The 26,967-nt window shown below is 42.5% G+C and overlaps 1 protein-coding gene across 3 annotated transcripts in view; it reads right to left on the minus strand.

Annotated features, from left to right (window-relative positions):
* Window positions 1–26,967, minus strand: part of GRK3 (G protein-coupled receptor kinase 3) — a 127,201-nt gene that overhangs the window by 81,694 nt on the left and 18,540 nt on the right. For 2 of the 3 annotated variants that reach the window (XM_041728575.1, XM_041728576.1), the window contains exon 2: window positions 20,875–20,951. In XM_041728575.1, coding sequence (XP_041584509.1) covers window positions 20,875–20,951 — 77 coding nt within the window. Of the gene's footprint in view, window positions 1–19,364; window positions 19,429–20,874; window positions 20,952–26,967 lie in introns of those variants that run through there. The other variant, XM_041728577.1, reaches the window with a different exon arrangement.

The raw sequence follows: 26,967 nt of genomic DNA on the forward strand, positions 1-26,967 counted from the left end.
AAACCAAATATTTATTTCTATTTGACTCTATCACATAGGAACTTTCACTTCTTGATTTAAAAGTTTGCAAGGGAAAATTATAAATGAAATATAATTTAGGAATACTGTTAATAGTTAGGACTTCTAAAATCCAAGTTAGCCATCCCATCCTTGATTTAAATTCAAGACATACATGTTCAATAAAATACTCTTAGATTAACTAATATGGTCATTTACTTAGATAATGGAGAGATCTGGGGTCCTGAATATTAAGAATCCAGTGGACAGAAGCACAAATGAATGTGGCCAGAGAAAAATTCATGGAATGCTCTAAGCAACTGGTTCTTAACTCAAATGAGAACAAGGGAAGTCAAGATAGAGAGGAAAATGTAAAAATATAGTGGCAAGAAAACTCTATCGAGAGTCTCCTAATAGCTGGTTTGCTTTCAGCCTTTTAAAAACATTTTATTATGAAATGATAGAAAAGAAAGAAAGGTCACCACACTAAAACTCTTTCCAGACTATGGTCGATGTTTTTCATTTGTCACAGTTCTGTGCACATCTAAAGTAAACAAACTGACAAAGTGAGATTCAAAATAATTTAAAGTGAAATAGAAATATTATTTTAGTAAGCCACATGATATCTATTTTCCAAAGACTTTTTCAGGGGCACTGGTTAAAACTGGCATTACAGAAATTGGGGCGTGAGTGTACACACTACAGATTACACACGGCCAGTACAAAACAGGTGTGCATGTGTCAGTGTGGTGGGGGGGATGGGGGGCATACATGATGAATCTAACCATAATTTTAACAAGGAAGAAACAGAGTAAGAGTCAACCAATCTATATATGTGTGTCATGTGTAGTTATCACTTTGTGATCACTCCAGAGGCTATGCACTGAGGATCTGAACAACTTTTCTGGTGTATAAAATATAAACGTACATTTAAAACAAAGGAAATATTATGTCACTAAATATTTATGGCATGATACTCTAAGTGTGAAATGAAGGGCTTCTCAAAGCTATTATAATCTCACTGGAGGCATGGACAGACAGACTACATTAGCTGATGCCCAGTCAGCTCTGCAGGGGAGAGAGGCAACCCTTCCTTTAGATAACCCCCCCACAACCTCACCCAGCTACCTGCCAGGCCTCTAGGCGCCTTTCCAATCCCTCCTGATGCTGCTGCCCTGGGCCTGATCACATGGCTCCCCTGTTCCTGAACTTCTCAGGGGAGCCGCACAGAACATGCTGCTCCACCACTGGCCCAGCCAGAGCACCATGCACACCCTACCTGTCCAGCCAGCCAGAGCCAGGGAAGCCCTGGAGGCTCCACACACCTTCAGATATGATTGCTCCCCATCTGAGCTCAGCTCCTTTACTCCTGGCACCCACCCGAGGCTAAGTGGAGCCGTCCCTCTTCTCTGCTCCCACGTTCCTGGGTTCGTAACATTTTCAAGGCATGATCCCACTCAACTGCAACTATCCACTTTTGTTTTATAAATGGACAAGACAGCTCAGTTTGAAAAATGGATTGAAAGGCATGAAGTGAAAAGTTCCCTGCCCATCCTTGTCCCACATCTCCCCAGCAGGGAGCCATCACCATGTACCCCAAGCTAGCCCTGCTATCAGTGTCCTCTGTGCCCTCCTTTCTCTTCCAGAAGGCTTAGAAAGCTGTGGGACTCCTTAACCCTTTCTCACCCAGCTCAGTGCAGAGGACTGCAGGGACACCAAAGCCACACCACAGGAGCAACTTAACACATGGAGGGAAGCCTCCAGCTAACCTCAAAACACCTGCCCTGCACTGCTACCAGATGAGAAAGAAGCTTCTGTGTGGAGCTTCTCCATTTTGGGTCTGTTACAGGCATGTGTTACCTTCTAGGACAGCATGAAGGCAGGTACAGAAATGAACTCTTGTTTCCCACCATACCCTGCACACCGCCTGTATCTGTCTTTTTTCCAGAACACGATACCTTAGAGATCTTGCTGTCCTACTCTGGAAGAGCCCCTGGATCCCTCCTTGCAGCTGCATGGTCCTACAAAATGCCATAGTTTGTATAACTTTTTCCCTAACAATGAACAGTTGGGCTGTTGCAAATACTTTGCTCTCACACAACTGCTGCACGAAATAACCCTCTCTGTACGTGGTTTCTCGTGTACTCAAGCATATTTGTAGGATACATTCCTCAGCATGAGACTTCTGCACCAAAGGGCTTCATGGACCTTCTGCTGGTTTCACAGACCTGGCCCCCTGGGAGCAGAGCCCCCTGCCTGTCCTGCTACCAGCAGTGGGTCACAATGCCTGCCCTGACACCCACAGCCACACTGAAACTGCGTCACTAAACTGGGGGCTCTTGTACCAGGTTTGAAAGATGAAAGAGTAACATTTCTGAGTAACCTTAATTTGCATTTCTCTTACTTTTTAATAAAGCTGAAAGTCTTTCTGTATGGTTAAGTTGTTTTTATGTGTCTTTTGTAACGACCTGTCTTTCCACAATCCTCACCCATCTTTGCCCTGGGTCACGGGTCTTTTGCTCACAGTGTGCAAGGCCTACTGAATTGGGGTTCGCCAGTCCAGTACTGCTATCCAAGAAATCCTTCCATCTCTCCATCTCTTGGGTCCCTGGCCTCATCTGGGTGATCTACGTGCCTATTTCTGGTTCATCATCACATTCCTGGAGCTAACAGAAATACCTCTAGCATTTCCCTGTTAACAGGGTCTCTGGTCTTTGCGACAGACAGCTGGTACCATGCAAGGAAGTATGGTGTCAGTAAACAGCAGTTGTTGATACCTGTGTCAGTAAATAGCAGCTGTCCACTAGAGAGACCCACGAGGGAAATGGCCCTCTCTTGCAGATTTGTATCTCTAAACCCTAACACAATGGCTAGGACTTAACCAGCTCAATAAACATTTTATAAATTTACTAAGGGGAAGGCAGGTATGGTTTGTGGTACAGTCACACATGGTTTCAGGTAGAAGTGAAGAACCAGCCAGGCATGGAGAGATTAACAGGCCAGAGAGAGATGGGAGAAAGAGCACACAGGGGCTGGGAGGTCAGAATCTCAGCTGCCATAAGGAAAGGGTGAGACTTCAAACTTGGTCAGAACAAGTTCCTCTGGGAAGGCAGTGGAAAGGATGCTGGATTACACTGTAGGGGGCTTGGGTGTGCAGGAAAGGTGGACTTTGGCCAGGAGGCCCAGGGTCCATCGTAAAGTATACTGGAACCAGGTATTAATAATCACTTGCACAATAGTTGGTGTTTGCAGAAAGCTTCAACACGCCAAAAAAGCCTGCTGGGGAATAGTTTTGTTTTGTTTTGTTTTGTTTTTTACATAAGTAGGTGATTATTTTATAAAAAATTAAAACTCAGCTCTCAAATCCAGGTCTGAGGATTTTAGAGGCTCTTTCTCCTCAACACCATAGGTCCCTAAGCAAAGCAAATTTGTGGCCCTCTGTGATTCATCTGCCACCACACTGTCCCAGATGACCCTTCACATCCTCATCCCATTCCCTAAGCCAACCTAAAATAGGTACTTGGTGGGGACTCCTATGTACTAATAGTGCTTGCCGACCTCTACCCCTGAGTGTTTGTGTAAGGTTGCGAGGATGTTCTCAAAAGCCCTCAAGACTCAAAAGAACATACCCATGACAGTGGAATGCCAGGCAATCAGGCTGCCACTGATCCACTGGGGCAAGAAGGCCCACAGCCTGCTGGAGCAGAACCTCAGAAAATCCGTGGTTGGAGCTGATTTTCATACTTAATGGGCGACTTAGTGAACATGAAATGAGTACTTAGTAAAGCAGAGATGGTATCTGTGACTACTTTGTCCAAATTCATTTTAACTTATAGCCAACTGACTACAGCAGTTTATCAACTAAATGACACAGGTACCTTATCAAGTTATATCATAAGTTTAATTTTTTAAAGGCGGTTACATGTGGGGCCTTATGCCATCTTCCCAGAAGCAGGGAGGTCACCGTGGGAAGCAATGCTGGCTTTGTCCGTGAATACTCCCTCCACCTTCTGCACAAGGAGCGGATGGAGAGAACAATTACCCAGCTGCTGCCCCATGACCTATCTACTCACAACAGCTGCCCAACCAAGCCTGCCACTTCTAAGGGGGACCATGCTAACACCTGGCCCAACAGTGCACAGATGTCCATGGGGGCCACGGCAGAGGGAACAGAGGCGGCGCTGGGCATATGATCGGTGGGCTGTTACTTCCTCCCTAGCATACTGTCACCACACTGAGAAGTAACCACATAATACACAAACACCCTTTACACAAAATGCTGCAAGTAAGAGTTTTATAGTGTGGCAGTTGAGGGGATTTTGCACTAAAACAGAGAGTCAACCGAACAGAAAGTCAGTTCCTCAGCTGTGTAAGATGCTGAACTAGATGCTTGAGAGTCGCAAAGAAGGATCAGCATAGCAGAGATTATCTTTGGTCTCAAGAAATTTAAACTCCAGTTAGGGAACCAGCATGTAAGAGGAACCTGGCATTACTACATTTTCCACAATAAGTGCCAAAGGCGTGCCACACACAGTCAGTGCAGCAAGAACAGGAAGTGGACTGCAGACAGTCAGAAATCAGGGGGGCTAAGCCAGTCTTCATGGGTGGACCTGTGAGAACAGCACAGACCAGACGAAGGCCTTCTGCAGAAGGAGGTGTAAGGGGATGGTGTGTCACGCTGTGCCCTGAAGATGATGACACCACAGGACAGAGACGGAGACAAGCGGCTGTGGCCAATTCTGGTGATGTGAATGACAGCAGCAAACAGGACTTCTTCCATGGTGGGCACTAAGTGTTGGCGTAGAACTTGGACAGGACCTAATAAAGGCCATTTCCAGAATACCTCCTAATACTTAGAAAAGGGACTGCAGGGATGTCTGCAGGGATGTCTGCTTGGTTGGTTAAGCATCTGCCTTTGGCTCAGGTCTTGATCCTGGGGTCCTGGGATTGAGCCCCACATCAGGCTCCCTGCAGGGAGCCTGCTTCTCCCTCTGACCCTCCCCATTTCATGCTCTCTCTCTCTCTCTCTCTCTCTCTCTCTCAAATAAATAAAAATCTTAAAAGAGAGAGAGAAGAGACTGTAGAATGAATGCAAAAATAGGAGAGCCTGTCTTGAGAACTGTGGGTCAGGGTATAACCTTAGCTACCACCTCAGGTGGTGGTGGGTGGAGGAGATAGGGAAGGAGAGGGCATCGTGTAACAGGGACAGTGCCAAACGGGACATGACTAGGGGCCCTGGGTGGCTGGAGAACATCAGCGGTGGCGCTGCCATCAACAGAAAGGGAGAAGAGGAGCCAGTTTGGTGTGTGTGAGGGAGACGGTGAGGGTGTTCATGACCTCTTCTTGTGGGAAATTAATCACACTGCCTTGTCCTGGCAACACAAGTAGCCACTTCAGGAGCAAACCAACCACGTCGTGCATGGAAGCTCTGGCACTGGTTCACCTGAATTCTACTGCTGCCTCATGAAACATGTCACCTACGTCATTGGGAAAAGTCTCTCAAGTAGACTAGTCAGCACAGCACAGTGATTGAGAGCTTGAGCTCGGCAGGGGGTAGACGCCAACTCTGTGAGGTCAATTCCCGCTCAGCCCATCCTTGTCTGCGAGATGCCTGGTGAGTCACTTCACTTCTGAGTATCTTCTCACCTGGCAGACGAGGCTCTCGACAACCTCCACAGGAAGTTATTTTGAAGACTGAGAACTATACGTAGAGCACCCGGCACCGGAAGGCTTGCTAATGGCTGTCCTCATCACCCCAACAGTACTGACAGAGACTTTTCCAGAGCTCCTACTTCCATTTACCTGTGCTGCTCTGGGTAAGTTGGAAACTAGTCACCACCTTCGTATCACTCTGCGAAATTATGACAATGGTATTATACACGTAGGATTTTACAGATTCTTCCAGTTTCATATATTGAACCCATTTCCCTAGCAAGAGCTAAATATTTTATTTTGAAAATAAAATGACACCACAGGGTGTAATACAGTAACAGAAAATGGGACAAAATGTACAAAGCCACTGTTTTCAGTCATAAAAGGGCTTATGGTCTGTAGAAGAATGGAAATAAACAGAAGGGCCCCAGGACGGGCCAGCTCGGCCTGGAGGTACCTTCTGAACTGTGATGTTGGGCGTGGGACCCCAGCACCAGGGTGGATGCACCGAGGCAAGGGCACCAGGATTCAAGGAATCCAAGGTGCCTGGAAAGATCAAAAACATAAAAAGGAAACAAAGAGGTATAAGCCAGGAATAGCAACATAACGTATTCAAATATACTCAATCCAAAAGAAGGAAAAAAGCAACAGAATAGGAAGATGTGACACTTAAATCCAACCATACTGGTAATTATTTCCCTGTAAATGAAAATATCTAGACAAATATTGTAATTAAAAGGCAGAGATTACAGAGACTAGATATACCATGCAAATATGAATACCAGGAGGTGGTATAGTTCTATCAATATTAGGGAATGCAGACATCCCAATAAGGGATGTATCCTCCTTTATCAGGAGGATAAAGAGGGACAACATGTAAAGAGGGAACATTCATGAAGCGACATTAACAACTATCATATGCATGTACCTCTCCACAGTGGGTCCAGCCACTTACCAAAGAGGGAAGGCAGCATCTGTTCAGCAGGATGTGCTCACAACAAGAATAAAATGGGTAAGGATGTCCGTAGCAGCTTTATTCATGACTGCCCCAAACTGGAAACAACCCCAAAGTCCATGAACACTGGAATTATGTGACGTCCACATGAAGGAAAAGTATTCAGCAACAGTGGAACCCAAGTCCTGGATAAGCCACAATAGGGATGACTCTCCAGGAAGGACAATAAGGCAGACACCAAAAGTGTGTGATGTTCTGTTTATTTTTTTTTAATGATTTTATTTATTTATTCATAGAGACACACAGAGAGAGAGAGAGAGAGAGAGAGAGAGGCAGAGGCACAGAGGGAGAAGCAAGCTCCATGCAGGGAGCCCGATGCGGGACTCGATCCAGGGTCCCTAGGATCAAACCCCGGGCTGCAGGCGGCGCCAAACCGCTGTGCCACCGGGGCCGCCCTGATGTTCTGTTTAAATGTACTTCTAGAAAAGGCAAATGTAATCCATTGTAACCTAGAGATCAGTGGTTGCCTGGGGCTGGGGGGAGCTGAATATAATGGGATAAAAATGTACTCTTTAAAGTGATGGAACTGGGGAATCCCTGGGTGGCTCAGCGGTTTAGTGCCTGCCGTTGGCCCAAGTGTGATCCTGGAGTCCTGGGATCGAGTCCCACATCAGGTTCCCTGCATGGAGCCTGCTTCTGCCTCTGTCTGTGTCTGTGCCTCTCTCTCTCTCTCTCTCTCTCTGTCTCTCATGAATAAATATATAAAATCTTTTTAAAATAAATAAAGTGATGGAACTGGTCTATATACATGGACTGTGGTAGTAGTTACACAAGTGTACACTTTGGTCAAAAGTCAAACTTGATACTTAAAATGGATGCATTTCAGAGTGCCTGGGTGGTTCAGCGGTTGAGCATCTGCCTTCGGCTCAGAGCGTGATCCTGGGATCCAGGATTGAGTCTCACATTTGGCTCCTTGCATGGAGCCTGCTTCTCCCTCTGCCTGTGTCTCTGCCTTTCTCCCTCCCTCTCTCTCTCTCTCTCTCTCTCTCTCTCTCTCTCTGTCTCTCATGAATAAATATTTAAAAATAAATAAAATAGATGTGTTTCATTGTATGTATATACTTCCTTTTTTTTTAAAAAAAGAACATGAACATATAATATGGTTAAGAGTAAACAAAGAAAAAATCAGTAACAACAGGATTCTTATATATTTGGTATCTCATGAAGAAATTGGGTATATTCTGAAAATCATAAATGAGAAGAAAAATGGGGGGGAAAGGGCCCAAATCAATGTTCCCAGTAAAGCTATTCTGTTTCAAGTTCTTTTCCACCTCCAATTCTGAACACACTTGCTGATAGGAGCATAGGAGCCACAAAACAAAACTAACTCCAATCATTTTAAATAGTCACAATTATATGGCAAGCAAATGAATTTCTGAAAGCAAACTCTGAAGGGCAACAATGATTTTAAGTAACACTTTCACCCACACTCCAAGCAATGAAAATTTCAATTAAAAAAAAATTCCATGGAAAGTAAGTGCATCTTATAAGGTAAGAATATTTGCTTCTTGGGGTGCCTGGATGGCTCTGTCAGTTAAGCATCCAACTCTTGGTTCAGCTTAGGTCATGATCTCAGGGTCATGAGATTGAGCCCCAGGTCAGGCTCCACAATGAGTAGAGCCACCTCTCCTTTTTTTCTAAAGAAAAAAAAAAAAAAAAAAAAACACAAAGCGCTTCTTTTAAAACTGGCCCTAGAGTCTTTGTGTTTTACTGTTATAAATAGTTTCTTTGAGAGACAAGCACACGTCAGCCTACCTCACCTTGGCTTGGATTTCTTTCTCTTCTAAGCCAAACCTGAGGAATGTTCTCTGCTCCTTAGTGAGCAGAAAGTGATCACAGAGGGGACAGAGCTCTGAGCTTACCCGCTGACCTGAAAGCATCAGGAAGAATGCAGAGGATGTGTGGCAGCAGCCCTCAGCAAGCAGCCCTGTGCAGATCAAGTTCCCTTGATCCCGAGGCCAGGATCAGCCCCATCATGCTCTGACTTCAGCCTCCCATCTGAGCCTTTCCTTCACCTTCCGGCCTGACCTGAACCCGAGGACACTGTGTCCCCAGCAGGCCCCTGTCCCTCCTACCCGCTTCTGTACTCCAAAAGGATTCATTACAAATCCCATCTCCAAGGCTGTAATTCAGTGACTTCTCTCACCACCTCCACCTACCCAACTTGTCCAAAAGCCAGAATCACCTCCTGCTTCCACCCTTGCCTCCCAGGCCCGTTTCCATGGCAGCTAGTCTGCTCTGTGAACGCCTGAGCAAGAGTGTGCCAGCCCAATGCTCAGACTCTCCTATGTCCCAACTCACTCCGAGGAAAAGCCGACACCCTCACAATGGCCTATAAAGCCTGTCCAGCTCCCACACCTGACGTGGCCACTCACCCCCTTGGCTACAGCCTCCAGGCCTTCATTCTGCCCTTCCACCATGGTGGCTCCAGTCTTAGAGTCTCTGCTGAACCCTCAGCCCGGACCTGCTACACAGGCCTCACTTTCCCCTTTACGAGCAGTGCCTTCTTGAAACATCCTAATTTGTAACTACCACTGGCATGCCCTTTCTCTCTATGGCTTTGCAATTCTCCATGACCTGAGCCACCATGCAGACAGTATAATTGTTGGTCTGTCTCCCTGTAGAATGTCAGCTCCATGGGGGCACAGATGCATTCCCTGGTGCTTCCAAGAATGTGCGGCACGTGGTGAAATTTACTGACCCAACAACCGAGTTTTTAGCAGTAGATTTAAAACAAACCCTAATAACCATTCATAGCGTATCTCTAACCTTCCTGGTTTTGATTTTGACCTGAAGTAGAAATACTGACAAAAGTCATGGATAAAGTATAAAATCCTCAGAAAAAGTATTTCCAAAACAGCTAAAACCAGAGGGATATCCTGACAGTACGCTCCACCTGAAATTTCATAACCTGTTTGGGCTTTTTTTTTAAATCCTAAAAGGGTCCCCATCATCCCCCCACAGTCAGTTCAAGAAGCTGATGTCAGAACAACTTTGCCAGTAGAGGTGATGTTTCCTAGATCCTTGCCATTCTCTAGCTATACTTTTTAAGACCTCACATTTGCTAATATTGCTAGTGCATACCCATTTCCTCCTAAAATACGTGGATCCTGCCAGGGAGAAAGCTACAGAGTTGAGTCGGCTGCGGATGCAGGCTGATTGGCTATGCTTCCCTCTCGGCTAAGACAGGAGCCTCCCCATGTTCACCTTGGGATTTAAACTCATGCCTCAGAAACATCACCAGCAGCCCCACCGATATTCAAATTGCAGGGACTCCCTGATCGGAGTAAACACACTTCACCGGTGCTTTGGATCCTGACATGCCAGAGGCCTATGGGTGTCACATGCATTCTTCTGCAGAAAGAGCTGGCTGGGGTGGGCAGCCCTCTGTGGCCTGATGTGGTCTTCATCCTCCCCATGTGCCTTGTTGTTTAAAGAGATATTTCTAGTAAGCATTGGATCAAAACATATTCAACTGTGAATGTCTCATTTAGCAAAGTACATAAGTACATCTGCTATAGAAAGATCTCTGTGTGCTGCACTCAAATTCTGGATTTTAGGAACTGTACAGTTGATATGTTATTTAAGAAAGGAAGGAAGGAAGGAAGGAAGGAAGGAAGGAAGGAAGGAAGGAAGGAAGAAAAGAATGAAGAAAGAAAAAGAAAGAAAGAAAGAAAGAAAGAAAGAAAGAAAGAAAGAAAGAAAGAAAGAAAGAAAGAGAAAGAAAGAAAGAAAGAAAGAAAGAAAGAAAGAAAGAAAGAAAGAAAGAAAGAAAGAAGGGAAGGGAAGGGAAGGGAAGGGAAGGGAAGGGAAGGGAAGGGAAGGGAAGGGAAGGGAAGGGAAGGGAAGGGAAGGGAAAAGAAGAACTCCATCTGCATGCTAATTTCCACACTCAGTTTTTTTGGGGACAGGTAGTTGTGAAGGACAGAACTCCCAATCCAGGCTTGCCTCTTTGCTTTGCCCTGAGTGCAAACTTGGTCATGTTCTTCTACCCAGCACACGAAATGCTTAGGGCAGTGTTTGACATCCAGGCAGCCATCACCATCTCAAACTAAATGGAATTTCTACTAAGCAGACACAGAAAAAATCAGGGAGAATTAAATAGCAACAATTTGAAAGATCACAGATTGCCAGCCTGCAGATCAGGGGGTCTAGCAGCCGTACCTCAGCTTTCCTAACATCTAGTGATTAGCAGATGCAAAAGTACTGGGTCATTCCAGTAAAATGCAGCTGTTCCGAATTTTTCTTGGACATGATTCTTCTGACCTTAAAACCTGAACAATGATTTAAAAAAGGAAAATCAGTCCTGTCCTAATAAAAGTATTTTCATGCTCCTTGAAAGCTATCTCAAATCTCTCCAATGTCCCATAAACGCAGAGAGGGGTAGAGGCTACACAGCAAGGCAGGTGGCAGCCCCCACCTTGGGTCGGGTCCTACAGGAGGGGCCAATCCTGGCTGCGGGACGCCAACACAGAGAAGAAGCCAGCTGAAAAGGCTGTCTGCCAGTAGGTTTTTAAGTAACAGTTTTTCCCTCTTCTCCAGTGTCTGTCGGCTCTGGGCAGCATTTTTATTAGGAAACCCAAATTGGTAATGTGCAAAATCAGTGTCCCTAACTTTTCCTGAGTTCCCTCACAGTGGGTTGCCTGTTGCTGCCCCGGCCTTTTCAATTGAAAATCCAATTAGCTGTGCTTAGTCAAGTGTTTATCTCTGCTTTTGGAAAGTTTAAATGGATCTTTAACTCTTTCCCTCGCTAAAAGTCTCCACAAAGGCAAGGATAATTGATGCAGAACTGAATGAGGCCCCAAGTTTTCCTTCTCCATGGTGGCTGGCTGCTCTCGCTGGAGAAAAGTTTTGTACAAGATAAGATGGGTGGGGGCCTGACTCTGCCACTGTCAATCACAGGCCCTCACTTCCAAACAAAGTGGGAAGCAAAAAGGGAACACAAAGATTGAAACAAGTTCCCAGGTTCAGATTCCCCTTGTTACAACCAAATGCAAAGGTGTTCAATATGCTATAACTTAACCCTAGCTTTTGAGGAGAGAGTCACATAGTTAAAAAAAATTTTGTGGATTTTAATCCTCTATTATGTTTTGAGACACAGAACACTTCAAGCCATACTTTTATAAATTAAAAAACTTGATTGGCAACTCTGGTCTTTGAAATTAACAAAAGAGTAATCCTAAAATGTTTTATTCTGTGTTGCTTGTGTGTGTGTGTGTGTGTGTGTGCATTTCACTATTTCTGTGGTCTTACGTAATTTTTTAAAATATTTATTTATTTATTCATGATATACATAGAGAGAGAGAGAGGCAGAGACACAGGCAGAGGGAGAAGCAGGCTCCATGCCGGAAGCCCAACGCAGGACTCGATCCCGGGACTCCAGGATCGCGCCCTGTGCCAAAGGCAGGCGCCAAACCGCTGAGCCACCCAGGGATACCCATGGTCTTACGTAATTATCGATTCTTTTTTAATAGATACCTAGTAGATATCTGTGTTTATCTTTGTTTCTATAGAAACTGCTCAAAAATCTTTTTTGAAAGGTAATAGTTTCTGTTTTTCTAATGTAGTCTTTTTATAATGAAAGATATACTTTTGTTTCTAAAGCCCATAACAAGTATATTTCTTATGCCTTAACCCCAGATGCCAAATAGAATTTATGTGCTTTCTATATAAATGTTCTCAGAAATCATGCTAAATATATGAGAGCAACGTAAGAAATATTTAAGAAATCAAAGTGAAAAGTAAAAATTGAAAAGGAAAGGCACCAGAATGCAAAGAAAGAAGTAAAATTGTTTTTATTCAGACAAGATTCTCTATGGGGAAAATCCTAAGAATTCGCAATGTGAACATACACGCGTGTACACACACACACACTTCATAGAATTAATAAACTAAATTCTCGGCAAGATGACAAGATCTAAGATCACTGTGCAAAAACCCATTCTATTTCCATGTACTAGTGATTAAACAGCCAAAAATGAAAATAAAGAAACAATTTCATTCGAAACAGCATCAGAAACATTAAAATACTTTGGAATAAATTTAATGTGACAAAGAGTACTGAAAACCACAAAGCAGAGTTGAGAGAAATTAAAAACTTACCTAAATAACCAGGGAGACATTTCATATTCATGGATCAGCAGACTTAATGTGAAAGAGGCAATTCTCTCAGCATTGATTTGTAGACACAACATAATCCCTATCAAAATCCCAGCAGGATTTTTTTTTTTTTTTTTGCAGAAATTGAAAATCTGATGCTAAAATTCATATAGAAATGCAAAGGATCCAGAATAGCCAAAAACAATTTTGAAAAGAAAAAGAAAAAAATAAAAGAAGTGGGAGGATTTTTATTTTCTGATTTTAAAACTTAACAGTAATTAAGACAGTGTGGTACTGGCCTAAAGCAAAGATCAATAGAACAAAATTGAGAGTCCAGAAATAAATCCTTCAATTTATGGTCAATTAATTTTCAACAAGAGGGGGTGGGGGTGGGGTGGAGGTGAGAGGAAGAGAGAGAATCTCAGGCAGACTCCACGCTGCGAGGGGGAGGAGGGCAATAGCCTGACGGGGGGCCCAATCTCACAGCACAGAGATCTTGACTTGAGCCGAAATCAAGAATCAGACGTTTAACTGACTGAACCCCTCACACCCCAAAAAATGCTTTTCAACAAATGTATTCAGACAATTGTATATTCACATACAAAAAACAAACCAAACACACACACACACACACACACACACACACACACACACAAAAGGAAGAATTTAAACCCTTACCTCACATGCAAAAATGAACTCAAAAATCAACCAAAGGCTTAAATGTAAGAGCTAAAATGATAAAACTTGTAGAAGAAAAGAAGAAAATCTTCACAGCATTCAGTTAGGCAGAAAGTTCTTAGATATGACACAAAAATACAGTATCTAAGAATGTATAAATTGGGTTTCATCAAAATTAAAACTAATTTCTCAAATGGACAAAAGATTTAAATAGGCATTTCACCAAAGAAGATATAAGAAGGCTAATTAACATAAACATGTTCAGTGTCACTGTTAGGAAAATACAAATCAAGACCACAGTGAAGTAGCACGTCATACCCACGAGAATGGCTATGACCAGAAAGATAATAGCAAGCACTGATGAGGTGATGGTAAGCTTGGGACCCTCATAAATTGACAGTGAGAATGAAAAGTAGTACAGCCTCTTTGGAAAACAAGAGCAATTTCTTAAAAAGCTAAATATGAATGTACCAGATATCCCAGCAATTCCAAAATTCCTAGTTATATACCTAAGAGAGACAGAAACATATGGCCACACTTGCACGTGAATATTCAGAGCAGCATTGTTCATAACAAACAGTGGGAATAATCTATATGGGTAACAAAATGTGTGGTCTATCCATATGATGGAACGTAAATTCAGCCTCAAAAGGGCGTGAAAGACTGGTATGCACAACATGGCTGACCCTCCAAAATCTGGTGCTAAATGACAGAAGTCAGATGCAAAAGACTACAGGCTATATACAGCACTCCACTCACATGAATGGGAGTCAGTGTTATATAAACTGAGATGATCCTCTGGCAAGTGATGTAATATTACATCAGCCATGATGATCTTCGAACATGAGGATAACATTTGCATACTTCATGAGTTAAGTACCTACTTTGGAGTCTCCTTAAAGTCAGAAACACTGCCCTTGGGACACCTGGGTGGCTCAGTGGTTGAGCATCTGCCTTTGGCCCGGGTCATGATCCCAGAGTCCTGGGATCAAGTCCTACATCAGGCTCCCTGCAGGGAGTCTGCTTCTCCCTCTGCCTATGTCTCTGCCTCTCTCTGTGTCTCTCATGAATGAACAAATTAAAAAAAAAAGAAAGAAAGAAAGAAACATTGCCCTCTAATTAGAGTGGGTCAGTAAAAAGAAGAGCTAAGTAGATTGCTAAAGACCATGCACCTCACTTGCATATTATGAGATTACTTCAGTATATCTTACAGAAAGAAAATAGTAACGAAATCTTAATCAGTACTGATAACTTCTTTTGACTGTCTTTCAATAACTAGCATCCCTTTAAAATTATTCTTTGGATAAGCCAAGCTAAGAACACTATGTCAATACTGAAATGCGGAAGCTTTACTGACAGCAAATTAGGAATCAGCATGATTGATGTCTGTTAAGGCATACAATTTCTGTATAAGGAGGAGGAGGATAAAGCAGCCTGTCACTTGATCATTTTTACTCTGAAAACTGGCCATTAAAAACAGGGAATTAAGCATTTATCCTACTACATCAGTTTTCTATTGCTTTGTGACAAATCTCCACAAACTCTGTGACTTGAAAACAGCACCCATTTCTGAGCTCACTGTTCTAGAGGTCAGAAATCCCAGTGGTTGGGATCCCTGGGAGGCTCAGTGGTTTAACGCCTGCCCTCAGCCCAGGGCGTGATCCTGGAATCCTGGGATTGAGTCCCACATTGGGCTCCCTGCGTGAAGCCTGCTTCTTCCTCTGCCAGGGTCTCTGCCTCTCTCTCTCTCTCTCTCTCTCTCTGTGTCTCATGAATAAATAAATAAAATCTTTAAAAAAAAAAAAAGAAAAAGAAAGAAATCCCAGTGGGCTCTGCTGGGTTTCCTGCTTAGGGGCTCAGAAGACCAAAATCGAAGTGTTGGCAGGCTAGGTATTTATCTAGAAGCTCCAGGGGGAGCTTCCACCTTCAACCTAACTCAGGCTGTTTGCAGAATTCAGTTCCTATGGTTGTAGGACTGTGGTCCTGGCTCAGCTCCTAGAGAACACCCACAGTCTTCTCACATAGTCCCCTTCACCTGCAAAGTTGGGAACTCTGTGCCTAATTGTTCTTGTGGTTTGGTCTCTCCTCTTCTGCTGCCAGTCTGAGGAAATTCTCTGTTTTCTAAAGGGCTGGTGTGAGTAGATTAAGCCCAACCAGAACACAGCCTTGATTTCCTGTATAAAATTTCTTTCACTGGTTGCTCGTGGGAGTAATGCTGGGAAGCCAAAGCCATAGGAGTTGCCTTCAAATTCAGCCAACCACACCTGCCTTTCTTACATGAACTATATTTATTTTTAAGATTGATTTTATTTATTTATTTGTTTGTTTGTTTGTTTATTCATTTATAAAGATTTTATTTATTTATTTATTTATTTATTTATTTATTTATTTATTTATGAGAGACACAGATAGAGAGAGAGAGAGAGAGAGAGGCAGAGACACAGGCAGAGGGAGAAGCAGGCTCCACGCAGGGAGCCCGATATGGGACTCAATCCCGGGACTCGAGGATCACGCCCTGGGCCAAAGGGAGGTGTTAAACCGCTGAGCCACCCAGGGATCCCATATTTATTTATTTTACAGAGAGAGAGAGCATGCATCCAAGTAGGAGAGAGGAACAGAGGGAGGGGGACAAGCAGACTCCCCCCCCCACCCAAAGCAGAGCCCCACACGGGGGTTCAAACCTATGACCCTGAGATCATGACCTGAGCCAAAATCCAGAATCAGTCGCTTAATGGACTGAGCACCCCCTACATGAATTATATTTCAAGGCAACCAAATAGCCTTAGTTGATGAGCAGAAGTAATAAATATGGAAGGAATGGCATAATTAGAAAACCCCCCATTTGGCAACTCCCTAAAAAAATTAGCATTTAGGCAGCTAGCATCAATGAAAATGAAAAAAACCACAGATGACAGCTTAATGAGGAACTGCAGAGCTGACCACACTTGAACCCACTGTAGAGACAGGACTATAGAGCAACACCTACCTGTCACGTGCCTCCTGCCACGAAGTACACAGCACCACCTGTGAAGTACTCTTGCCAAAAAAAGTCAAACCAATCTAAAAAGCTATTAAAGCTAACTTTCAGTTTACAGGAAATACAGAAAATAGAAGCGCAATTTAAATGATCTCATGAAGAAGCGAACAGAAAAATCCAGAATATGGGACATTCTGCAGTATAACTGACCCAGTTTCTTCAAGAAGGTAAGGGGAGGTGAAGGGCGGGGTCACCTGTTCTTGATTAAAAGAGACATTATTACTAACTACAATATAAGAACAATATTGGTATCCTGAATCCAACAAACCAAGAGTAAAAGGATACTTTGGTTAATCAGAAAAAAATGTGACTATAGACTCAGAATTACAGTAAGAATCATCATTAGATATTAAACCAAGAGCCATCATTTTCATTGATTGGGGTAATGATTAAGGTTGTATAAGAAAACATTTGTAGTTTTTAGAGATGCATATAGGGCTGAAACTGTCAAAAGGGCTTGCAATTTGCTTTAAATATTTCAACAGTCACACAGAGAGGGGATGGATGAGGCCAGTACAGCAAAATGTTGCAAAATAATGAATCTGGGTGATATATATGTATGAAGGTTTGTTTATTAGTCTACTTTGGGGCATGCCTAGAAATTTTTACAATAAATACAATTTCATTTGAGAGCTTTCATTCACAGAGCATCTGCTGAGAACCTATCACTGCCTTAAGGGCTTCACAGGTACTATTCTGATCCCCACTTTTATAGATAAGAAAACCAATGTAAAAAAAAAAAAAAGAAAGAAAGAAAGAAAACCAATGTAATATCAACCAGTTTGGGGTGTAGCCAACAGATCAGCCAGGCAGCCGTCATCTCAACAAAGCCTCAGAGGCCAAGTGAATGAAAGATTTCTACCCTTTCCATTTCACAAAGCATTTCTACACATGGGCTATAGCATGAGCTGGGAGGCAGTCTCCCAAAACTACGTGGTAACCATCGCAAGGAGGAGAGTGGAAGGTGCCAGAAGGCAGAAAAGAGCTGATAGGAAAGGGATACAGGGAGGAAAGCAAACAACAGAACCACAGAAAAGCAACAAGGTGGTGACACGTGGAGATAGTCCTGGAAAGGGGCAGATGGAACAGACAGGAGAGACAAAGGCGGGGAAGAGGAGGTGCTGAAAACTGGAAGACAGGTTTAACCCCAACACCAGTCACCTTCCCTTCTGCCCCCACCCCTAACACCAGCCAGAAAGGAGAAGGCCACAGGGCAGGAGGAGGGGCCAGACAGACACCAAACTGCAGCCTCGCCCAGACGCAATTACAGAACTGTGTTTGGTGAGGTGACCATGTGCTCCCCCTCCCGCCCCCCGAGCAGTCCCTGTTCTTGCCTGTGACCTTCCAAGTTCAGATTTAGCTTCCCCAGAACCACTCTGAGCTCACAAAGGGGAAGGAAGGGAAGAGGAAGAAATTACTTATTCTTCTAAGCAATTCTTAAATTCTTTAAAACATCTTAATCGAAATAGAATTCACAGGCCGTCAGTGCCCCATGAAGCTGCTCTCACGGAAGAACCCATATGGCTGGGGCCAGGGCACGAGGCCACTTTCATGCCAGTCAGGCACTCAGGTCAAGGGCATGCAGGGCCAGCTTATGGGTATAAGGCTTGGATTAAAACAATAGGAAAGACATGCCTGGGGGCCTGCATGTGTGTCAGGAAAGGGGTGAGTGTCAGAGAAAGAATCTTTGGTGCATCTCACAGTCTGGCATGAGAGCTCAGGACACAGCAGGTTTGCCACAATCCTCCAGTATGCCCTAGTAATGGGGAACCACCTGCTCAAATTACACATCAAGAATACCTTCCTCCCATAGCAGCATTATTTATGATAGCCAAAAAGTAGAAATAACCCAGACATCCATCGACGTCTGCAAGGATACGCATCCCGTGGCACAGCCATCCAGTGGAAATACTGCAGAGCCTAAAATGAGGTCCCAGCACATGCTACATCATGGATGATTTTAAAAATAATCTGAGATGAGCCCATGCAATGGCCACTTATTGGCTGATTCCATCTAGGAGGAGTGCCACCATGAACAAATCCACGGAGGCAGAAATTAGATTGGTAGTAGTTAGAGGTGGGGGTAGGGGGGAGTGCTAATGGGCATGGAGCCTCTTTTGGGAGGTGCTGAAATTGTTCTAAGGTGAGGCTGTGGTGTGGATTTGCACAAGTCTGTGAATGTGCTAAAAACTACTGAACTGTATTCGTGAGAGGAGGGTGTTTTATGCTATGTACCACAGATCTCGATAAAGCTGCAGATCGATTTTTTAAATTGAACTGTTATTGTGATAGTTTTATTTTCTGTTCTCTATTACAAAAGCAGACGCACAGGGGAGCCCTTATTTACACAGATGACAGCCCAATGCCATGAACACAGAGAGAAGCAGCAATTAAAAAAAAAAGAGAGAGACGAAGGTCAAACTCTTTCAACTTTGGTTCACTCACCAAATCCCAATGATTGGGATGAAATATTTCTAGGTAAGCTAAGGGCCGTTGGCTCTCCACACATGGTCCTCAGAGCATAGACAGGCCACACTCCATTGGCCTCTCTGGAACATAGCAGCCAGCTTCTGACCACTGTACTTCAAGGGTTACCAGAGAAACTACATCACTTTGCTAGATGGCTAATTTTTGTAGGCTAGATAAAAAATTTACCAAATCCAAAGACTTTCTGCATCAGTTTCTACTTTACTTGAACACAAGAGAGCATCATGACTCTTTCTAAAGAAAAAAACAAAACTCTATCCAGCTCTTCCCAGGTGACCCTGTCCAAAGCACATTTTATATTCACTGTTGCCCTTCCAAGAGCCTTTAGAGAATGAGCAGAGAGGGAGAATGACAAATCAGAACAAGCCATCTCACCAACCTGAGTCTATGTATCCTTACCTGTAAACAGAAGGGCCACCCAGAATTCCCGCTAAGGATATCCAGTCTCAAAGGGATCAATCTGCGTCTATGAATCACGGAGACACAACTCAATGCATAAACTGAGTTCCAAGAAACTTTAATACAACCTTGGTTTCTTAAAGTTTTAATAAAGTGATTTCCTCTAGGATTAAAATAATTTAAAAACTATGACATAGTTTCTCGGCAAAACTTCTCTGAGTAATTCTGAGAGGCAAGTAAGGAGCAAAGGAAGGAAAAGAGCCTCCAATTCTCTTATATTTAGCTAAGGTGATTTCGTGTAAAATCTTAGAATTATCTCTTTATCACATTACTCTGGGCAGATCAACAATTATAGCCAGCTGGCAAGGCCAAACGATGAATCTTATCCTAGTTGAGAACAAAATATTGTTTAGGAAAATTCCTGGACAGCAGGAGATGATTTGGGGGCATAAGAAAAAGAAAAATATGTAGACTACAGCTCTTACCTAACTCGGCAGGCAGTCACCTCTAAACAAATCGCCAGCCCTTCGGAAGCCAGGTGAAAACACAATATTCCATTGCTTTGGAGGCCTTGAAACCCCACATAAAGCAATTCCTGCTCAGTTCTCATTTCTCTAGGCACTAACTGCTGGTAATCAGAGAGCATGCCTATACATCCACACACTTGCACGGGCCAGGACCAGCACTGACCAGGGCTGGGTACCAGCCAGAGGGAGATGGATCTTTAACCCCTGTGAACACAACAGGGGAGTCCTAGTGACCTACTAAGTAAGACTCTGAATGGAGCCAGAAGGATAAGAGTAATTGATGTGGAACTAACAATGACGAGCAGCATGCAAAGACTTAAAAAGCCCAGGAAAAGTGATGAGATCACATAAGCAAGCCCCACACTTTGGAAGGAGCTGGCCAAACACAGGAGTGCAGTATGTTTATGAAGACACAGGCTTGGACAGCCGAGTGGCTTAGCGGTTTAGCGCCGCCTTCAGCCCAGGGCGTGATCCTGGGGACCTGGGATCGAGTCCCACGTCAGGCTCCCTGCATGGAGCCTGCTTCTCCCTCTATGTCTCTGGCCTCTTTCTCTCTCTGTGTGTGTCTCTCATGAATTAAAAAAAAAAAAAAAAAAAGATACAGGCCAACTCATGAAAAGTACAACAGCAGTGAGGGCAGCTGGGGACCTCAAAAGCAGATCTGAACGGACAGCGTTTATCTCTGGTTACCAACTACCCAATCCTTTGACTTTGGCAACCCCCCAACTGCCTTAAAACCTCAAATCAAACTAGTCTGTTTCCCAATAGCTTATTCACAAGATATATTACTAGGGATTAAAGTAACCATGCAGTATCTTATTATTACATGAAACCTCCTTCATCCCCAGCTGGAGCTATAAAGCACAAAAAGCACTAGGGGGCTGCATTTATACATGACGTTAATGTCACCCGGAACCACTACGGAACTTATAGTTATGCCAGATGAGTAAGTGGGACATGCCAAATGAGTAAGGGGAACTTACCAATTTTCTGATTAAAAATCTTGTCAAAGGTGATTTCATTTCTCTCCTGAAGATACTTCTGCATCACACTTCGGATACTAAAAGAGAAGAGCAACACATTCTTAGCAGTGCAGCCTACATCATGAGAAACCATCCCCAGCATGGACAACAAATGGATGTCTTAACTCAAGGCTGCTGGTTGACCAGAGAGCCCTCTTACTGACATTCATAACTGCACAGATGGCCAACAACACCTAAAGCTAGAGGCATCATGGCTCCAGGTGGTATCCTCTCCTGTGACTCAGGGCCAATGGGAAATGTGGACACTTGACTAAACATAACTTAAGCCCTTACTATGGGAAAGCTTGCCATTAACCCTACTGTTTCTCAAAATCCACACAAGAATACACACATGTGACACATACTGCTAGTCGATTAACAAGCTTCTTTCTAAAACAAAAGCCAATGTTCCCTGGATATACGACTGAGATTTTTTTAAACCACATTTCTATACATCAACAATAAACAGCGAGAAAACATAATTGGAAGGCAGATTTCACTTACGATAAAATAAGAAGCACCAAATGCCTTGAAATAAACCCTTCAAAATATGTGCAAGAATTTTGTAGGGAAAATTACAAAATGTACTGAGAGACATAACAGAAAATCTGAATAGATGGAAAAGTACACCACAGTCATGAACAGAAAGACTTAATACTGCAAAAATCTAACATCTACCCAAATGTATCTATAAAATCTATTCAATCCCCATCACTGTTTCACAGTTTTTCACAGAACACAGAAACAATTAGATCTTTATAAACTGTATACAGAACAACATGGGATCTAGAGTAGCAAAATGTTTACAGAGAAAGAGAACATCAAGAACACGGCTTTTTATGAAGCTAGAATAATTAAGACAGGATAAACACATTAATCAATGAAATGGAATAGAGAACACATAAACACAGAACTTTAACATATACGTAAGCAAGGCAGAAAACTGGAGAAACTAGGCATCATTCAACAAGTGAACCAAAAGTGAAATACCAAATGGAAAGAGTAGAAACTCCCTATCAGACTCAGGTAGGAAAAAAATCAGCAGCAGCACCCCTTTATAAAACTTTTTAAATTAAACTAATTGAGCCATAATATATATATATACATATATATATATATATATATATATATATATATATATATATATACAGTTAAATGCATATTTATGTGTACCAATAGATTAGTTTTTCCACATATGACTACTATCCAAGATATAAAATATTTCTTTTTAAGAGATATTTATTTATTTGAGAGAGAGAGGGAGAGCATGAGCAGGGAAGAGGGGCAGAGGCAAAGAGAGAAGGAGAAGCAGACTCCCTGATGAGCAGGGAGCTCCATGAAGGGCTCGATCCCAGGACCCTGGTATCATGACCAAAGCCAGAGTCAGGCACTTTATTGTCTGAGCCACCCAGGTGCCCCAAGATGCAGAATATTTCTATCACCCCACAAGATACCCCTTTGTAATCAGTCTCCCTGTATTCTAGGATCCAGGCAAATAGTGATCTCCTGTTAATTCAGATTACTTGCTCCAGTTCTAGACTTTTAGATAAATAAAATTACACAATATGTTGTCTTGTGTGTCTGGCTTCCTTCACTTGACATAAGCAAGCTTCCTCCATACTGCTGTGCACATAAGTTGCCAAATAGTATGTCATTGTATGAATATTCCACCATTTGTTTATCCATTCATCTGTTGATAGATATTTGGGTTGTTTCCAGTTTGGGGCTATTATAAATAAACCCGCCTTAAATATTTGTGCGTAAGTCTTTTTATGGGCACGTGTTTTCATTTCTCATGGGTAAATACCTAGGAGTGAAATTATTGGTCATATGGTAAATTATATTTAACATTATGAAAAACAGCTGAATTATACTCCAAACTGTATGATGTTACATTCCCACCAACAATGCATGAAATCCCAGTTGCCCCATATCCCTTGCCAACACTTTGGTTGTCAGCCTTTTCAGTTTTAGCCACTCTGTTAGGTAGTGCAGTAGTAGCTTATTTTAATTTGCATTTCTCCCAATGAATAATGATGTTGAGTATGTCTGGACATTATTGGATTACTGGAGTGCTTACATCTCCTGTGAGGTGTGCAGTGAAAGCTCTTGCTTACCTTTTAATTATTTGTCTTATGACTCAATTATAAAATTTCTATGTCCTAGAAACAAGTCCAGTGTCAGATTTATGTGATCACAATATTGTCTCCAGTCCACACCCTGTCTTCATCTTCTTCATGAAGTCCTTCCAAGAGCACAAGTGTCTAGTCGATGAGTTCCATCTTATTGATGATTTCTTTGGTGGACAACACTAAGAAATCCTTCATATCCCAAGGTCACAAAGATTTTTAATCTAATATTTTCCTTTAGAAATTTTAAAGTTCTAGCTTTTATGTTTAGGTCTAAGATCCACTTCAGGTTAATTTTTATGTATGATGCAAAGTAAAAATTCAAGGTTCTTTTTTTTTCCTCATAATACCTAGTTATTCCGGTATCATTTGTTGAAAAAAAAAAAAAGTATCCTTTCTCCATGGAAATAACCTGGCATCTTTGCTGATTCAACACTAAATTTGGGTAGGTCTATCTTTGGGCTATTCTGTTTCATTGATCTGTACATCCATCCATCAATATAACACTGTCTTGATTGCTAGAGGTGTAGAGTTGTCTTGAGATCAGGTATTCCAACTTTGTTTTATTGCTTTTGTGGGATTTTTGGTTTGTTTGTTTGTTCCTTTTTTGGCTATCCTTGGTTCTCTGCATTTCCATTTAAGTTTTTTCCCAGAAATTTCTTCCCAGAAAAAGCCTGATGAGGCTCTGATTAGGATTGTGCTGAATCTATAAATCAGTTTGGGGAGAATTAACCTCTTAATAATATAAAGTGTACAATTCATAAATATAACATACTTCTCCATTTATTTAGGTCTTCTCTAATTTCTCTCATTGCTATTCTGTAGCTCTTAGAAGTCTTAGCCTTTCCATGCAATTGCCTTCTCTGGTTTTGATATCAGGACAGTATGATTCATAAAAGGAGATGGGAATAATTCCTTTCTCCTTTATTTTCTGAAGGAGCTGCTGCATGACAGTGTTAATTATTCCTTAAATGTTTGATAGAACTCATCAGTGAAGCCATGTGTGTAGAATTTTCTTTGTAAGAAGGTTCTGAAATTACAGTCCATTGCTTTCATAGAGGTAGTGCTACTTATATTTTCTGTTTCTTCTTGTATTAGCTTGAGTAACATGTGTCTTTTAAGTAATTTGTCCATTGCATCCAATCTGTCTAATGGAACTCAATTAATAATGATTCTGAGTAAGAGAAGCCAGATCAAAGAGAGAGACGGACAGAGGCAGAGAGAACACAGTGTTTGATTACAAAGAGGCAGGAGCAGGGCAGCCCTGGTGGCGCAGCGGTTTAGCACCGCCTCCAGCCCAGGGCGTGATCCTGGAGACCCTGGATCGAGTCCCACGTCAGGCTCTCTGTATGATGCCTGTGTCTCCCTCTGCCTGTGTCTCTGCACCTCTCTCTCTCTCTCTGTCTCTATGAATAAATAAATAAATAAATAAATATTAAAAAAAAAAAAAAGAGGCAGCATCAAACAATGCGGGGGGGGGGGGGTGAGGGGGGAATGATGTATATGGTAAAAGTCTCTGTCCCAGTTCTTGGCACAGAGCTCCTAAGACCCTTGGAATCTCTTAATGATAAAAGTATCCTATTCATCATAAGCCCTTTTTAACCCTACCTGAGTTAACACTAATGGAGATGACCCTTAGTGGGCCCCTAGACAGCTTTAGGATGGAGCTAGTTGCCAGAGGAACCAACCATGTGACTGGAGAGTTAGAAACATTAGACCTACCTACCACTTGACATCAGAGAGACTAGAGGCTGGGTTCAGTTACCAATGACGATGATTTAATTAACCATGCCTACATAATGAAGCTTTTTTTTTTTTAAGATTTTATTTATTTATTTATGAGACACACACACACACACACAGAGAGAGAGAGAGAGGCAGAGAAACAGGCAGAGGGAGAAGCAGGCTCCATGCAGGGAGCCTGACGGGATTTGATTCCAGGACTCCAGAATCATGCCCTGGGCCAAAGGCAGGCGCTTAACTGCTGAGCCACACAGGGATCCCCCCCATAATGAAGCTTTGATAAAAACTCTAGGACAATGAGGTCTGGAGAGCTTCTGGGTGGGTAAGCCCAGGCAGGCACAGGGAAAGTGGTGCTCCTTGGGAAGCTTTGTGCTCCAGTCCTTCCCACAAGACCCTGCCCTATGGAACAGATCCTTTGAACTTCCTGACTTGTACCCTTGTACCCTTCCTGACTTGTACCCTTGTTTGTCCCTTGTACCCTTTATACAGTAAAATGAACCATAAGCATAGCACCTTCTTGAATTCTGTGACTCATTCCAGTAAAATATTAGACATAAGGGGAGGATCATGGAAAAGCTTAAACTCATAGTCAGCCAGGTATAATGTAGGTGGGCCCCCATTTGCAGCTGGCATCTGAAGTGGGACAGTCTTGTGGGACTGAGTCCTTAATGTGGAATCTGTGTGGTTAGCATTAAAGGGAATCAAATTTCAGGACACCCAGTGGGTGTCAGAGAAATGAGAATTGCCGGAAGGTGACATAATATATATGTTTGTTACCTCAATTTTGGTAATGGCTTCACAGGTGTAGACAGAACTGGCCAGCCTGGACATATGAAATATGTAGAGTTTGTTTTACATTAATTATACCTCAAAAAAGCTGTTGTTTTTTAAAATTATTCCACAAGGAGGTGATCTGCAAAATCTTGAGTGTTTAGCAAAAAAATTTCAAGAGGGAAAAATGATAGATGGGGAACCTATAGCTCAAAGAAAAACAACTTAAGGGATGCCTGGGTGGCTCAGCGGTTGAGCATCTGCCTTTGGCTCAGGGCGTGATCCTGGAGTCCCGGGATTGAGTCCTGCGTCGGGGTCCCTGCATGGAGCCTGCTTCTCCTCCCTCTTCCTGTCTCTGCCTCTCTGTCTCCCATGAATAAATAAATAAAATCTTAAAAAAATAAAAATAAAAATAAAAACAACTTAAAAGAAATAGGTATAATGGATGGACCTTATTTAAAACTCAATTCAAGTAAAAAAAGAAAATCTTATAAAAAATTGGAGAAATGTGGGCAGCCCAGGTGGCTCAGCGGTTTAGTGCCGCCTTCAGCCCAGGGCCTGATCCTGGAGACCCGGGATCGAGTCCCATGTCGGGCTCCCTGCATGGAGCCTGTTTCTCCCTCTGCCTGTGTCACTCTCTGCCTCTCTCTCTCTCTCTCTCTCTCTCTCTCTCTCTCTCTCTGTGTCTCTCATAAATAAATAAAAATCTTTAAAAAAAAAAAAAAGTACCTCTTCTTAAAAAAAAAAATTGGAGAAATGTGAATACAGACTGAATATCTGATGTTAAGGAAGTATTACCTTTTTAGCAATGGTAATGTATTATGTTATGTCTTCATATTTTAAAAGAATTCTTATCTTTTAGTGATACATATGGAAATTTTACAGATGAAATGATATATTATGTCTACATCTGCTTCAAAATAATCTAAATGAAATTAAAGAGGTATGAATGAAATAAGATTGGCTGTGTGCTGATAACACATAAAGCTGAGTAATGGCTACATCAATTTCATTATACTATACTCTCTGTATGTGGTTACAATTTTCACTTTAAAAAGTCTTTTTAAAAAATCAAATTCAGGCCTCCGGACTCCTGAACCATTTCTTTATATATCTCCTCATCAAAATAAGGCATATATACTATATATAATCCTCTATATATTGATTGGAGGCCTAATGAATTTTTTTTTTTAATTTCATACCAAATGGGGATCCCTGGGTGGCGCAGCGGTTTGGCGCCTGCCTTTGGCCCAGGGCGCGATCCTGGAGACCCGGGATCGAATCCCACATCAGGCTCCCGGTGCATGGAGCCTGCTTCTCCCTCCGCCTGTGTCTCTGCCTCTCTCTCTCTCTCTGTGACTATCATAAATAAATAAAAAATTAAAAAAAAATAAAAATAAAAAAATAAATT

The sequence above is a fragment of the Vulpes lagopus genome, chromosome 14 (genome assembly GCF_018345385.1).
Source record: "Vulpes lagopus strain Blue_001 chromosome 14, ASM1834538v1, whole genome shotgun sequence".
Taxonomy (NCBI): Eukaryota; Metazoa; Chordata; class Mammalia; order Carnivora; family Canidae; genus Vulpes; species Vulpes lagopus.